Here is a 16055-nt window from a genome sequence, read left to right on the forward strand (position 1 = left end):
GTCCAGAAGAGGGTGTCATTTCCCCTCTTCTGGACTAACTAAAAGAGGATTTATTTGAGTGTCTTACAGGCTGTGACCTGAGTAGTCCAACAACGGCTGTCTCCCAGTGGAAGGCCAAGAAGTGAGTAATTGTTCAGTAATTGAGTAACTGAATGTCTCAGCAGTTCCAATCTGATGCTGGGGATCTAGGGAACTGCTAGATAGCCAAAAGTCTTCAGTCCGAGTTGGAATCCCAAAGGAAGTAGGTCTTAATATCGATGAAGGAATGCCTCAGCAACAATAGAGGAACTTGCCAGTATGAGTGAGGGTAAATAGGCAAAAAACAAAAGCTGCCTTCTTCCATGTCCTTTTATGTGGGCTGCTAACTAGAATTTGTGTCCCACATTTAAGGTGGGTCTTCCCACTTCATATGAGTCAGTCAAGAAAAATCCCTCTCAAGTGTATCCAGCTGCTTGGGCCTTAATTAATTCCATATGTAGTCAAGTTGACAACAAAAATTAGCAATCACACTGCTCAAAGATGTAAGACTGACAACCTGAGTACAATTGCCAGAACCTGCATAAAAGGTTGTGGGTCTCTGCAAATGCCAGAGCTGGCAAAGTAACCCGTTCAACACAACTTAGCCAGCGTTGGCTCAAACTTCTAGAGTCTGACGCCCGGCAGTTTAATTTTTAGGCATATTTAAGTACAGTACAATTTTGGAAACGTTTCCTAATAACGATTATCTCAATCCCATGTGCACAATAATGCTTAAGCTGTGACTACATCAAAACTCTTTTGCAATGTATAACCTCTTTTTTGCAATGTTGAGCCCTTCCATAAAAATGGGTTCTATAGCTTAAGGGTCTAAGGGAGGATGTGGTGTGGTCTCAGTCCTACAGATAGCATAGAGGTCACCAAGCTATAAAGTACATGTGACATCTGGGGGAGGGGGGAGGTGTCAATCTCCAGCATCCACATGGCAGCTCACAACTGTCTGTAACTCCGGTCCCAAGAGGGATCCAGCACCCCTTTCTGACCTCCAAGGTCACTTCAAAACTGTAATTTGTTACCATTATGAATTGTAATGTAAATATCTGTGTTTTAGGATGGTCTTAGGTGACCCCTGTGAAAGGGCTCATTCCACAGGTAAAGAACTACTGCTTTAGAGCTTAAGTTTGAGAAGATAGGTGGGGGGTATGTGATTTAAGAAGAAGAGAGCACAGAACCCAAGTTGTGGGTATGGGCTTCTCAAGAGGGTGGCACTTGTCCAAGCCTGTGGTTTATAACAAGGCTTAAAGATTAAGCAAAACTGGGCTTGAGCGATGACTAAGTGGTTAAGAAGGCATACTGTTCTCACAAAGGACCTGAGTTACATTCCATTGAGTAGCTCACATCCTGTAATCACACCCCCAGGACTGCACTCATGTCAATACCTACACACAAATACACATAAAAGGTTTTTTTGTTTTGTTTTGTTTTTTTAAGTTTTGAGATTGGAGATGGTTTTGCTCTTTTAGAGGACCCGTTTGGTTTTATGTTGAGTGGCTCAGAACTTCCCCAGGGGATCTGATGTCCTCTTCTGGCTTCCACAGGCACTTGTACTCATGTACACATACCTATCCACCCACCCACAAATAAATATACATGGTCAAAAATGTATCTTTGGGGACTAGACAGATGATTCAGTGGTTAAAAGTACTGGCTGCTCTTCTAGAGGACCTGGGCTCAATTCCCAGCATTTATATGGCAGCTGACAACTGTCAGTAACTCCAGTTCAGATCTGACCCCCTCTTCTGACCTCTGAAGACAACAGGCACACATATACACTATGAAGTCCTGGCTGGCCTGGATGCTGGTATATGGACCAGGGTGACCTTGAACTCAGAGACTCATCTGTCTCTGTCTCCCAAGAGCTGTGATTAAAGCTATGTGCCACCATGTCCATCTAAAATCCTTTTAATTTTTTTAGCTGTTTGTGCACTTAAATGCAGTCCCTGCAGAGGCCAGAAGAGGGTGTCATTATCCTCTAGAGCTGGAGTTACAGGTGGTTGTAATTTATCTGGTGCTGGGAATAGGAGTTGGGTCCTCTAGAAGAGCAGCAAGCATCCAAATCCAGAGCCATCTCTTCAGGCCCTAGGATCATTTTTGAGACAGGGTCCCACTATCTTACTCAAGTTGTCCTTAACTCACTTTTAATCCATGCAGGCCTTGGTCTCATAGCCCCTTGAATTGCTAGGACCATAGGCTCATACCAAGCCTAGAGATCTTGAGGATTCCAGTTTAGCAATGTGGTAACTCCTGGATGGATTCCCACGAGGGCATTTTGGGAGATGGTGGAGTAGGAGGTGACGATGTAGATCACTAGGTTTGTACCCAACCTCATCTTGCCTCTTTCTGACTGCTACAGAGTTCCACTGCTCATTTCTCACCTCAGGTCCAAAGCAATGGATCCAGCCAAGCTTGGCCTGAAACACATGAGCCAAAATAAACCTTTCTTCCTTTAGACTTTCTCTCAGGTATTTGACCATAGTAACATAAAACTAACACAGTGACATTTTACCAAAAAGGAGACACAGGTGAGGAATAAGCACATGAAAGGTGCTTGACATCATTAGCCATGACAAAAATGCAAACTAAAATAACAAGGAGACATTATTGTGCATCTAATGGAGACAGGAGGATCACCAGAGCTTGCTGTCAGCCAGTCTAGCCAAATCAGCAAGCTCCAGGCTCAAAGACAGATCGCCTCAAACCAAAAAAAAAAAAAAAAAAAAAAAAAAAAAAAAGAGACAGCTTGGCTCAGTTAGTAGTGTGTATTGACTGTTCTTGCATAGGATTGGAGCTCAATTTCCAGAACCCACATCAGGCAGCTCACAAACACCTGTAACTCCAATCTTTCTAGTTCCAAAGGCCATGGGCTCAAAAATTGTTCTGGCTGGTAACTTCAGTGCAATGCAAGTGATTTAAGGGTTCAGTGCATTGAGTAAAAGGTCAATGTCATGCTTACTTCAACCTTCAATAAAGGTTTGGCTTTCTGCTAACATAACACTAATTTAAAAGCTTTTGCTTAAGAATGTGATCCCAGAAACTAGGCATAGAACAAGAAAGACTTCTACACACACACACACACACACACACACACACACACACACACACACACACACACACGAGATTCCATTCTCAGATCCCTAAACACAAACAGCTTATTTTTTTTTTTTTTAAGTAAACACTTACAATGTTGTTCAGGTTATCCTGGAACTTGCAATGTAGACCAGAATGGCCTTGAACTCAAGAGATCTGCCTACCTGGCCTGATCTCCCAGTACTTGCCCTGTAGTCCCCACACCCTAAGCCCCAATCTCATGGCCTGGAAAAAAAGAAAAAAGTGTCTGTTCTCTCTCTTTTTTTTTTTGGGGGGGGGGTTTCGAGACAGGGTTTCTCTGTGGCTTTGGAGGCTGTCCTGGAACTAGCTCTTGTAGACCAGGCTGGTCTCGAACTCACAGAGATCCGCCTGCCTCTGCCTCCAGAGTGCTGGGATTAAAGGCATGCGCCACCACCACCACCCAGCCACTGTGCAGTTTTTATCTAATAATATAAAATGGAATTCTAAGACTACTGTTAGGAAACAAACACTTGGAAGTACCCACAACACCTTGGTAACGTTGACTCTAGAGTAAAAAAAAAACCTAAACCAAGTTTTCCGCAAAATAATTTTATTTCCTAATACAGTAAACATATACATCCAGTATGTGTTCAGCTTGCACATCTATGCACAAATGACTTCCGTGTCACAATGGCTTTGAGAGCTAATGTGGTAAAAGCTGTCTTGGTTGAGATGTCAAGTGTCTGGATGGCTAACCTTCTGAACATATTGGACTGGCCACAGCAGAATCTGCTTCAGTAGGTTAAGTTATAGAAATGTAAAGCTGTGAAAAGTGACTACAGTTTTTGCATCTAATGCTTCCAGGTGAACAGGATGCAGCAGGATCAGCTTGGATTCCTGGGCATCTCAGTTTTTCTGGTGATGGAACCATTTATCCACTGTATCCAGAAAAAAGAAAAACAAGTTAGAGTCTCTGCTAAGAACCCAAATTATCAACATAGAACAAAGAGAGAGCTGGGGATGTGGCTGAGCAGGAGAGAATGCTTGCCTACCAAGGAATACCACAGGGCTTTGCACAGCTTCTCCTCTAAATGACCACTAGAACATACATGCAAAGCCACAGTCAAAAGGCTAGTTCTTAGCACAGAGCTTACACCAGGGCAGCCTTGTTCATTCTCTTCCCTCACTTCTATCTTTCCCTGTGTCCCTGTTTTGAAATGAGGTCTCATATACTCTTGGCTGATCTGAAACTCACTATGCAGCCCAAATATCTTCAAACTCTTGGGTACTAGAGATTAAAGGTATACACCACCATGCCAGATTGAATTATTTTAAGCAGGAGACCCCTTTTCTCACCAGAATTTAGATTCATTTTTCTTTTCTTTCTTTCTTTTTTTTTTTTTTAAAAAATTTTACTTATTTATCCTGTATACAGTATTCTGCCTGCATGTATGCCTGCATGCCAGAAGAGGACACCAGATCTCATTATAGATGGTTGTGAGGTACCATGTGGTTGCTGGGAATTGAACTCAGGACCTATGGAAGAGCAGCCAGTGCTCTTAACCTCTGAGCCATCTCTCCATCCCCTTTCCTTTGTTTTTTTTTTTTTTTTTTTTTTTTTTCAGACAGGGTCTTTCTACATAGACCAGGCTGGCCTTCAGCCTGGGATTTCTGTCTCAGCTTCCAGAGTGCTGGGATTACCACACCTGTCACAGAGATCTCTAAGATCTAAGGAGGGGATAGAGCTATTTTTCTGAGTGAAGCAGGCAATGTCTGGATGAGAACACAGCCCGTGCTGGGAAACTCCCACAGTGGCCACTGGAATTTGAGGGGCCGGAGTGGTAGAAATACAGTGTCTCATCATTCCCACACACACCGTAGAACTTTAGCATAGTTTGCCAAGTAAAGTAAAGACAGGCACAAAAAGACTGAATTGTGGACTCTTAAAAGTGTGGAATTCTGCAGAGGTAGAGAATGGTTGCTGGAGGCTGAGGGTGGGGGAGGCTAGATGGAAGGGGGAAACAGAAGTTCAAAGGGCACACCATCCATGTCTGGTAAGAGCAATGAGCTTTATTTAATGGAATGGTGACTGTACTCCTAATATTAGTATCTTCTTCCTGCTGCTGGGGAATGAACACAAGTCTTCTAGCGTGTGAACACACTCTACACCAGCCTACACTCCTGGGTCCCATTATATATTTCAAAATGGCTACAACTGTAGATTTTAAATGTTTGCCCACAAATAAGTATGCAAGGTGATAGAAATGCTCGCTTGATCTAATCTTTCCATATTATAAACACACTGCAAAACTTATATTTATACCTATATATAACTATTTTTCAAGTAAAGATAGAGATAGATAGATAGGTAGGTAGGTAGATAGATAGATAGATAGATAGATAGATAGATAGATAGATAGAATTTCAAACAGACATGTAATTTATGACTGTAGTGGACTCGGGTCTTACCATCTGTCGGTAGTGAGCAGGCAGATTCACAGGGTGGCGGCAACTAAAATAAAACATCAAACTATTAAAATGTTGTCTAACCCCAGGAGGGAAAGCTAAAAGCATACTGGTAAAATTGGAAAACAACAGGCAGGAGAATACCAATTTTCAGTCCCTAAAAATAACCTACAGGAACAGTGTGATCTGCTAAGACAGGGTTCACAACCTCTTGGGGATCACTTAACAGATATTTATATTATGATTCATAACTGTAGCAAAATTATGGTTATGAAGTAGCAATGGGATAATTTTAAGGTTGGGGTCACCAAAGCATGAGGGTCACAGAATTGTGAAGGTTGACAACCACTGTGCTAAGAGATCAATATATACAAGTCTCTTTCAATTTTTAAAAGAAGATCTACTCTATTTTATGTGTATGGGTATTTTGCCTTAATATGGGGTGCACCACATGCATTCCTAGTGGCCATGGAAGTTGAAAGAATGAGTCAGGTCCCTGGAACTAGAGTTATATATGGATAGTTGTAAGCCACCATAAGGATGCTGGGAATTGAACCCTGGTCCTCTGCAAGACCACAAAGTGCCCTTAACTAATGAGCCATTTCTCCAGAGCCCGTATACAAGTGTCTTTTTTCTTTTTTAAAATAAATGTTATTTAAAACAAGTACTTTAATAACACATATAAAAGATTGTTTTTTAAATAAAACCTAGTATGCATGCATCATGATTCCATTTTCCCTAGCCCCTGTGTTTTTGTTTTGTTTTTTTAAATAGGGTTTCAGAGTATATAGCTCAGGCTAGCACGGAACGCTCAGCAATTCTCCTGACTCAGCATCCTGAGCCACCATGCCGAGTTTTGTTTTTCCTGTTCTGCTCATTTTGTCAGCATCCATGTATAAAAGAAGATGAATCGAAATGCCTTGGACTCATCATCAAGTTTCCTTTTGTAGTGACCTATTGGTGAGGCAATGGGAAGTCATTTCCTCTGGCTTGCCAATTTTGGTGGCATAAATGAAAATCTTCTTTTTTTAAAAAAAGATTTATTTATTTATTATGTCTGCAGTGTTCTGTCTGCATGTATGCCTGCAGGCCAGAAGATGGTTCTGGGAATTGAACTCGGGATCTCTGAAGAGCAGCCAGTGCTCTTAACCTCTGAGCCATCTCTCCAGCCCCATGAAAATAGGTTTTTCTTGAAAGAAAGAAAGACAGAAAGAAAGACAGACAGAAAGAGGGAGGGAGGGAAGAGAGAGAGAGAGAGAAAGATGTCTTTAGTTTGACTTTATGTCTATAAGTGTTTTGCCTATATGGACATCTGTGCAACATGTGTGTCCAATGACCCAGCTCCCCTTGGAGCTGGAGTTACAGGTGATTGATTGTAAGGCACTATTTGGATGCTGGGAACAGAACCTGAGTCTTCTGCAAAAGCATCAAGGGGTCTTAACCACTGGGCCATCTTGTCCAGCCCCACAAATGAAAATAATTTTTTAAATGATTAGTTCAATCTTTTGCTAAATCCAAATTAGATGTTTGTTTGTTTGTTTGTTTTTCGGGACAGAGTTTCTCTGTGAAACAGTCCTGGCTGTCCCGAACTCTCTGTGCAGACCAGACTGGCCTCAGACTCAGCAATCTGTCTCCCTCTGCCTCCTGAGTACTGGGATTAAAGGCATGCGCCACCACTGCCCTGCCAAAACAGATTATTAGTAACTGTACAAAGGCCGGGTATGGTGGCACACACATACTATTAATCCCAGCACTCAGCAAGTAGAGGCAGGCAGAGCTCTATGACTTTAAGGCCAGGACTATACAGGGAGACTCGGTCTCAAAAAAAAAAAAAAAAAAAAAAAAAAAATCCTATAAAAGCCAGGTGTTGCTCTCCTGGATGGTATGTCTTGTGAGAATGTTCTGTACCATGCATCATTCCTGCATTTATTTCTGAAGTGTGCTTAACTCCCTTGGTCTTGCTTCAAACAAGTCAACTAACTACTTATTTGGTCTCTTGTGGAAGATGGTTTGACAGGTGATGGGCTGTAGGCTACTAAGTACATTCAGCAATCACTTTGGTTTTTACAAGTTATCTACTTTGTAATCTGTACAACTTAGGGTTGACCTGGACCACCCTTTAGCTTTCCCCTCAAATATCTATTTGTCCATGTTCAGAGTTCTGACAAGATGTTACACAGTAATATGCACACAAAAGACATTCAAATACTTGTTGCAACTAGTGTTTCTTCCCATGGAGCACCCTATCTTTCAGCCACCCAGTCATCTTTCAAAAGCAAACATTACTTACAGCATCCACAATGGCCTTGGCAGCATCAGGATCACATTTGAAGGGGCTCTCCAACACTGTGGTGTTCATGCTATTGAATGAAATTAACATAATCAGGAGATAAAAGAACAATACAGTCTTCTTATACATTTTTAAAAACCTAAGTTTGATGATGGTAGACCACATGGCTTTTTTGGGGGTAGGGGTGGGTTGTAACAAGGCCTCATAATGTAGCCCTGACTAGCCTGGAACTCAGAGAATACTGGGATTAAAGATAAGTATCATCATGCCTAGACCACATAGCATTTAAATTTGGTTTAATTGGAAGCTTTCTTGCCTATCCTAAACATTCTAGTTATTTATTTGGTCAAAGTACAAATGCTCTTGAGGTTGATTTATTTCACATCTCTTAATAAATTTATACTTAAAAATCTGAGATTAAATCCTCTATAGTACTCACTAAAATAGCTGAGGAATGCAAATTAAATTCTGAAATGTATCTTCCCCAATTCTGGGGGAAAAAAATGAAGGTAAGAAAAAAAGGCGGTGCCTTGGTGGTGCATGCCTTTAATGCCAGCACTCGGGGAGGCAGAGGTAGGCAGATCTCTGTGAGTTCTAGGCCAGCCTGGTCTCCAGAGCTCCAGAGAGAGTGCCAGGATAAGCTCCAAAGCTACACAGAGAAACCCTGTCTCAAAAAAACAAAAACAAAAACAAACAAAAAGCCAAAGAAACCCTGCTCCCATCAGTGTTGGTAAAGCTTTTTCCTGGTAAGAAAAAATACACGCCTTAAATCCCAGCACTTCAGAGGCAGAGAGGCAAGCAGATCTCGAGTTGGAAGGCAGCCAAGGCTACAGATAAACCCTGTCTCAAAAAACAAAAAGGCTTATTCATGAAATGGATTAGACAGTAATGGAATCTTATACAATCTAATGAATTGTATTAAGATTGTGAATACTTAGGATGTAGTCTTAAAATTAAAAAGCATAATATAATCCTAATGTTTAAAGAATATTTTACACACACATAAAGGACTGATAAGAAAAAACAAAACCTTACAAATAGGTGCTTCTAGGAAAAACTATAATTTTATTTGTTTTTATGCAGCTGAGGTTTTTTTGTTTGTTTGTCTGTTTATTTGGGGTTTTGTTTGTGTGTTTGTTTTGTTTTCCAAGACAGGGTTTCTCTGTGTAACAGCTCTGGCTGTCCTGGAACTTGCTTTGTAGATCAGGCTGGCCTCAAACTCAGATATCTGACTGCCTCAGCCTCTGAGTGCTGGGATTAAAGGCGTGGGCCCCCACCACATGGCTTGCAGCTGGGATCGTGAATGTGTTAGGAAAGCATTCAACTAGTGTTAACTCCCAACCCTTTTAAAATTGTATTTTATTATTTACCGAGACAGGGTGTCTCCTGTAGTACATGTTCGCCTCAAATTGGCTATAAAACTAGGGATGATCTTGAAGAAACTTCTGATTACTGGAATAACAGGCATGAGCTAGCATACCTGGCTTATGCAACAATGGGGTGGAATACAGGGATTTGTGCATGCCAGGCAAGCACTGTATCAACTGAGTTACATCATAGCTAAATTTTAAATTATGATTAAGATTGTGTATCTTCAGCAGGGCAGTAGTGGCAAACAGCTTTAATCCTAGCACTCAGGAGGAAGAGGCAGGATCTCAGACAAGCTCTCTGCCTTTGAGGTCAGCCTGGTTAACAAAGCAAGTTACAGGACAGTCAGGAAGGGCTACACAGAGAAACCCTGCCTTGAAAACCAAATAAACAAACAAATAAATAAATAACATATATTGTGCATATATGCACAATGGTAGAGGACAATTTATGGGCTACAAGCTTGGTAGCAGGTGCCTTTACCTTATGAGCTAGCTATCTTGAGGGCCACACTTTGTTTGTTTATTTTGGTTTTTTCTTTCGGTATTGGGGCCTGACAGGTATTTAAGATAAGTGGAATGCGTTTGGTTAAGCTCAGTCTCCTCTATCTGTTTCATGTTTGGCAAGTGTTAACTGCTCAATTAACAATAACTATTAGCACAAGTGGGAGTAAATCAGGGAGCATGGTAGATACTGGTTTGAGCTAAGACTGCTTTCTTGGTGGCAGTTAGTTCAAATCAATAAATATTGATTCCCACAGAGCTGGAGCAGTCATCAGATTACAAACCCCCAGAGAGCTGAATGAAACATGACTGGAATGAAGCCAATCCTGCTTCCTAGGAAATGAAGCCACAGCCATGGATATATGGTCTATGCTGTCCCACCAACTGTAAAACCATGGTGGCGAGAACAGTAGCCGCCACGGCAACCTTCAGACACATGGGGGCCACCTTGCTCCTGAGACAGCTTTTGTTTCTCTGGAACTTTGAAGCAGTGGTGATGTGCTCCAGGCAATCTGAAGAGAAGCTTCCAGACTCTCTACATCATCCCAGCTCACACCTTCACACATTCATATCAGAGAATACCAACACAGGCACTCACCTCTGTCGGTTACATTCTGAGCTCCCAAGCTCACAAGCTCTGACCTCACTATCATCCTTATGAATCTAGTCTGTGTTTGTATAGGGAAGATTTTTTTTTAAAGATTTATTTTCATTATTTTCAGTTATGTGCAGGTATATGTGTTAGCCTGTAGATATATGCATGTGACCTGAGGAGGCCAGAGGTGCAGGATCCCCTGGAACTGAGTTAGAACAGTTGTAAGCCACCTGAGGTCCTGGGAACCAACCTTAAAGAGCATCAAATGCTCTTAACCCTTGATCTCTCCCCTCTAACCCGCTTACAAAGGAGCTTATGGGAAGTTTTAAGTTATTGATTCATTATCTTGAGTAGAAACTAGCAAAATCAATTTTTATTTTTATTCTACTTACTTATTTGTTGAGACAGGGTCTCAGCATGTAGCCTTGGATGGTCTGGAACTTGCTATCTAGACCAACTACTTCGAACTCAGAGATCTACTTGTCTCTGCCTCTGAGTGCTGGGAATAAAGGCGTGTACTACCGCACACAGCATTTTTTTAATTTTTAATTTTATTATTGTGTATGTGTATGATATGTGTATACGTGGAAATGCACATGCTATGGCACACATATGGATGCCAGGGGAAAATTTAGGAGTTCTCAGGGCTTGAATTCTGGTCATTAGGGTTGTGCAGCAAACAATTTACCCCCACTGAATCATCTAACTGGACCTAGTTTTTTTTCCAAGTACATATAAGAGTAGTGTCATACTAAGGCAGGCAAGTATGGGAATAATTTTGTATACCTGGGAATCTACTCGGTTTGGGTTATGTACACCATCCCTATCTAATAATGTATTGGCAACCTAGCTACTTTATGTTCAAGCACTGTATATCTATCCCTCTGAACAAGGCACCTAAATATAGTCCAACTTTCTCTACCCCTGACGAGCATTAAAAAGAGACAGTCTGTATTCAAATATATTTCCAATGTATCCTGTATTAAGAATAGAAAAGCAATTTAATCTGAACTGGTTTTTGAGTATATGGGTAGGAAGGCAAAACTGTGTCTTCTAACACCTTTTAGGGAGAACTCCCTTATTAACATCTTATGATTATGCATAATTATGCCTGCATGATTATGAGAAGGGACTTGTCCAATAGGAAAAGTAAGTATATGACCCAATCTATCAAGACAGCTATCCCTTTCTAATCTGTATCAAAGCTCCACTTTGGAAAGACTTATTTGGCTACTGTTGGCAAATCTGTGTTTTATTTTAGTTCTTTGATGAGGAGGTGTTCTGGAAACACCTATATAGACCCTGACCACTGGCAACATTCCAATCTCTAAAATGTTTGGTGTAAAAGGCATAGAAACAAAGAGTTAACACTTACCAGCTGATTCCTTTCCCATCTGTTTTCTTAGTCACTAATGCTTTCCAATAATCATGAGTGCTGTTAATAATGTCAATTGCAAAATCCTGTAATTTGAAAACAGGCATTAGGACAGTAGAAAGGAGGACTTTTTCCATCATGTTTTCTCAAACTTGATACTATCTCTTTTGAATCAGGAAGTGACTTAACAAAAGAAACTTTTGTTTCCAAAGGAAGGGAACACTTACATAAATAAAAGGCCAAGACTATCTTGCATATGAGTAATTTTTGGTGGTGGTGCTAGGGATCGAGTCCAGGGTCTTATGTATACTAGGCAATCACTCTACTACAGAAGTATATCCTTCTCTCTCTCTTCTTTCATGAATCTTTGGATGGGAATGATGGGGGATGTCCTTCTGTATGCTATGAATATGTTTCTTTTATTGGTTGATGAATAAATAACTGTTTTGGCAAATGGACGGGCAGGATTTAGCCAGGTGGGAAATCCACACAGGTCTAGAGAAAAGTTGTAGGTGGAGTCAAGTAGGCACCATGTACTAGTGAGGAAGCTAGAGATCCTGGCATCACTGGTATGCCAAGACCACATGGGGATACACAGATTAATAGAAATGAGTTAATAATTAAGAGAGAGATAGCCAGTAAGAAGCCCGAGTCATCAGCCAAACAGTTTAGAATTAATATAAGGAACTGAAGGGCTGCAGGACGGGGCTGGACCGAAACCTCCGTCTACATGGGAACATCATACTTTTAATTGTAAGTCTCAATATAAATGATCTAAAGCTACATACAGTAATGAAAGATAACATTACCTTGCCTTTAAATTCTGCATTGAATGCAAACTCATTTTCTGGTTTTCCATCAGGAACCTTATACCTTCTAAACCAGTCAACAGTAGCTTCTAAGTAGCCAGGTTTCAGCCGTTCCACATCAGAAATGTCTAAGGGGGAGAAAATAAACACATTGCATGATGCTTAAGTAATTATTTAGGCATTCAACAACAACATCAGGTGTTTACATTGACAGAGACATGGGAAAGTTATGAAGAAGCCTTGTTAGAGCTGAGAAAAGAAAATCATCCAGTGTCTTTGAATAGCTTTGACATTAAAAACTGGAGAGAGAGGATCAAGCATGACTAACTGCTGTTAGATCCAAGAAGAGATGAGTAGGGCTATATAATCACACCAGTTTGGCAGGTAGGATATTCCTGTAAGGAGGGTATGAAATACTAAAGACAAGTTGAGGCTGTATGTCAGAGGCTCACAACCCAGCATAACAAAAGACAAGAAAAGTAGACTCAACTGATACTTATGGATTACTAAATTCTAATTCATTACAGCCAGGCTACACAGAGAAAACCTATCTGGAAAAATCAAAATAAATTAGCCACAAGTGGAGGCACATGCCTTTAATCCCAGCACTCAGGAGGCAGAGACAGGTGGATTTCTGAGTTCAATGCCAGCCTGGTCTACAGTGCAAGTTCCAGGACAGCCAGAGCTACACAGCTACACAGAGAAATTCTGCCTTAAAAAAAAAAAGACAAGCCAGGCATTGGTGGCCCACACCTTTAATCCCAGCACTCGGGAGGCAGAGGCAGGTGGATCTCTGTGAGTTCAAGGCCAGCCTGGTCTCCAGAGCAAGTGCCAGGATAGGCTCCAAAGCTACACAGAGAAACCCTGTCTTGAAAAAACCAAAATAATAATAATAATAATAATAATAATAATAATAATAATAATAATAAAAAACAACTAACTAATTGACCTATCTTGCAGCACTGAGATCAAACGTAGGGCTTTCGACAAGCATTCCACCATTGAGTTAATTTAATTGCCTAACCAATGAGTGACATTTTGAATTCAAATGGACTGCTTGATGCTATAGGCATTTTAAGTCACAAAATTCCTGCTCCATGCAAGCAAGAGAAGTATGAAAGAGTCAAGATAGGTGTGCATAGTGGCATGTAGCTGTAATTCCAGCATTTAAGAATGCTGAAGTAGTCCGATGTAGAATTCAAACACTAGGCCAGTCTACACAGTGAGATTATCCCAACACAAAGAAAACAAAGCAAAAAAGAAAAAAGTCTTAAAGCTGTGCATAATGGTGTTCATCTGTAATCATATCACTTGGGAGGCTGTAGGCAGGAGAATCCAAAGTTCAAAGCCTTCCTGGACTACAAGAGACTCTGTTTCAAAAAAAAAAAGAAAGAAAGAAAGAAAGAAAAAACTTTAGTCCAATTTGTCCAATTTTTGATCTACCTAAAGAACAACCAGCCAGGCACGGTGACACACTTTTAATCCGGGTACTCAGGAGGCTGAGACAGGTGGATCTCTGTGAGTTTAAGATCAACCTGGTCTATATACCAAGTTCCAGGCCAGCCATAGCTCCATAGTGAGACCCTGTCTGGAAAGCTTGGGAACTGGGAAATCACACTCAGGTCTAGGATGTAGCTGGGGTGGTAAGAGTGTTTGCCTGCATACATACATGAAGCCCTGGGTTCTATCCTTAAATGGCATGAACCGATGTAGAGAAGCACACCTATTACCTCAGCATTCAGAAAATAGCGATCAAAGAGCCACCCTCTGTGGAACAGCTTGCAAAACTCAGGAAAACATATTACTTGGTTTTTAAAATTAGATTTATTCATTTTATTTTATGTGACTATTGTGCTAGCATGTATGTGCACCACACATTCATGCTTGGTGCCTGTGACAGATTCCCTAGAAATGGAATACAGATGACTGTGAGCCACAGTGTGGATGCTGGGAACCTAACCTAGAGCCTCTGCAACAGCAACAAGTGCTCTTAACTGCTGAGCCAGCTCTCCAGCCCCACATTACTTTATGGATTTGTTATCAAAGACAGCACTCAGGAACAGCAAAAGGAGGGGACGCATGGGGCCAAGCAGAGAGACGCACACTGCCTTCAGGTGACATGTAGTGAAAACAGCACATAGCTTACACTATGGCACTGACGACCCAGGGTATTTCAAGGAGTCTATAGCTCTATTGCTGGGAACCAAAGTCAGAGCAAATCAGTGCTGTAACAGTGAGTGGATCTGCTTTACAAACTGGCCAGAGCATGAGCACAGACCCTGACCAACACAACTGCACAGCAGATGGCTAACAAATGGCCTAAATATACTCACCGTACCAAGTTCAGACCCAGAGCCTCTAACAGACAGTTCAACTTTTTATCACTGCACTTCAAAGACTACTGTTCTCCCAGCAGTCTATGAGATCACAGGCACACACACCAAAGTACAAAGTACATCATTTCAAGGGTCCAGGCTCAAGAAGACCTTCTCTACTTAATCACTGGCTGAGGTTGTTATTTTTCTGATGTAAAGTGATTCCTCCCAAACTGCACTCTTGGCACTCACAACCAACAATGACAGAGGGACTTATATCTGCTCCGTGAGAGTAGCACAGCTGCATGAACTACTTGGAATCTTGCATTAGAGATTTCTTTATATTGTTCAGGTGCTTATTTGCCCATTTATTTACGTGCTTTCATGGTTAGTTATCTGTTCTGGGCTATAACCCAAAATTTCAGCACACCTCTTTGATGGATGCATCATTCACTGCCTTTTAAAGGCATGTCATAACTGGTTCTACCGGTTGGTCCAGGTTTACCTTTTCATTCCCTGCCCCAGACTTGGAATCAACCATTTCTCCAAGGAGCCTTTGACTTCTTTCTCACTGTAAATGTTATAAGAACTCCAGATTTGGCTGTCAGGGGGTGACATCACTGAGAGGGTCTTCCAAACCCCCTTGGCTGACCAAATGTGTGGATCCCAATCCACACCTATAATCCTAGCACCTGGGTGGACAATATTCTGTTGGCCCGAGTCTAGGAATACATATGACACCCTTTGCAGGAGGCAGGGGGGTAAATAACATGTTTTCACTGTGATCTCAACTTGGTTATTCTCTATAGTTACAAAGGACCCCAAACTCTTGATCCTTCTGTTTCTGCCTCCCAAATTCTTGGTTTGTTTGTTTTGTTTTTTGAGACAGGGTTTCTCTGTGTAGTTTTGGAGCCTATCCTGGCACTCTCTGGAGACCAGCGTGGCCTCGAACTCAGAGATCCACCTGCCTCTGCCTCCCGAGTGCTGGGATTAAAGGCATGCACCACCAACGCCCGGCTCTGCCTCCCAAATTCTAACTACAGGAGTATGGCAGCATATCTGGAAGTTGCCTACATTTTAATATCAGACATAGAAAGACAGACCCTGACAATTTACCTTCAAAGACAGGCAGGTCAAGAGTTAAAGCTAACCTGGTTGAGACTCTTTCAAAAAAACAAAACAGAGGCTGAAATAGCTTTGTAGATAAAAAAGTTTGACAAATATGAAGACTTCAGTTCTATTTCCAGCTC

General features: G+C 41.4%; 1 protein-coding gene across 1 annotated transcript in view; it reads right to left on the reverse strand.

The window, feature by feature from the left end:
• Nucleotides 1–3677: 3677 nt before the first annotated feature.
• Nucleotides 3678–16055, reverse strand: part of Ppa1 (inorganic pyrophosphatase 1) — a 28371-nt gene continuing 15993 nt past the window's right edge. Inside the window, exons 7-11 of the mRNA XM_027388284.2 lie at nucleotides 12491–12618; nucleotides 11682–11767; nucleotides 7841–7910; nucleotides 5554–5596; nucleotides 3678–4022 (exon numbers count right to left, since the gene is read on the reverse strand). Of these exons, the coding sequence (XP_027244085.1) occupies nucleotides 3991–4022; nucleotides 5554–5596; nucleotides 7841–7910; nucleotides 11682–11767; nucleotides 12491–12618 (359 nt within the window). The 3' untranslated portion in view covers nucleotides 3678–3990. The remainder of the gene's footprint in view (nucleotides 4023–5553; nucleotides 5597–7840; nucleotides 7911–11681; nucleotides 11768–12490; nucleotides 12619–16055) is intronic.

The sequence above is a fragment of the Cricetulus griseus genome (genome assembly GCF_003668045.3).
Source record: "Cricetulus griseus strain 17A/GY chromosome 1 unlocalized genomic scaffold, alternate assembly CriGri-PICRH-1.0 chr1_0, whole genome shotgun sequence".
Lineage (NCBI taxonomy): Eukaryota > Metazoa > Chordata > Mammalia > Rodentia > Cricetidae > Cricetulus > Cricetulus griseus.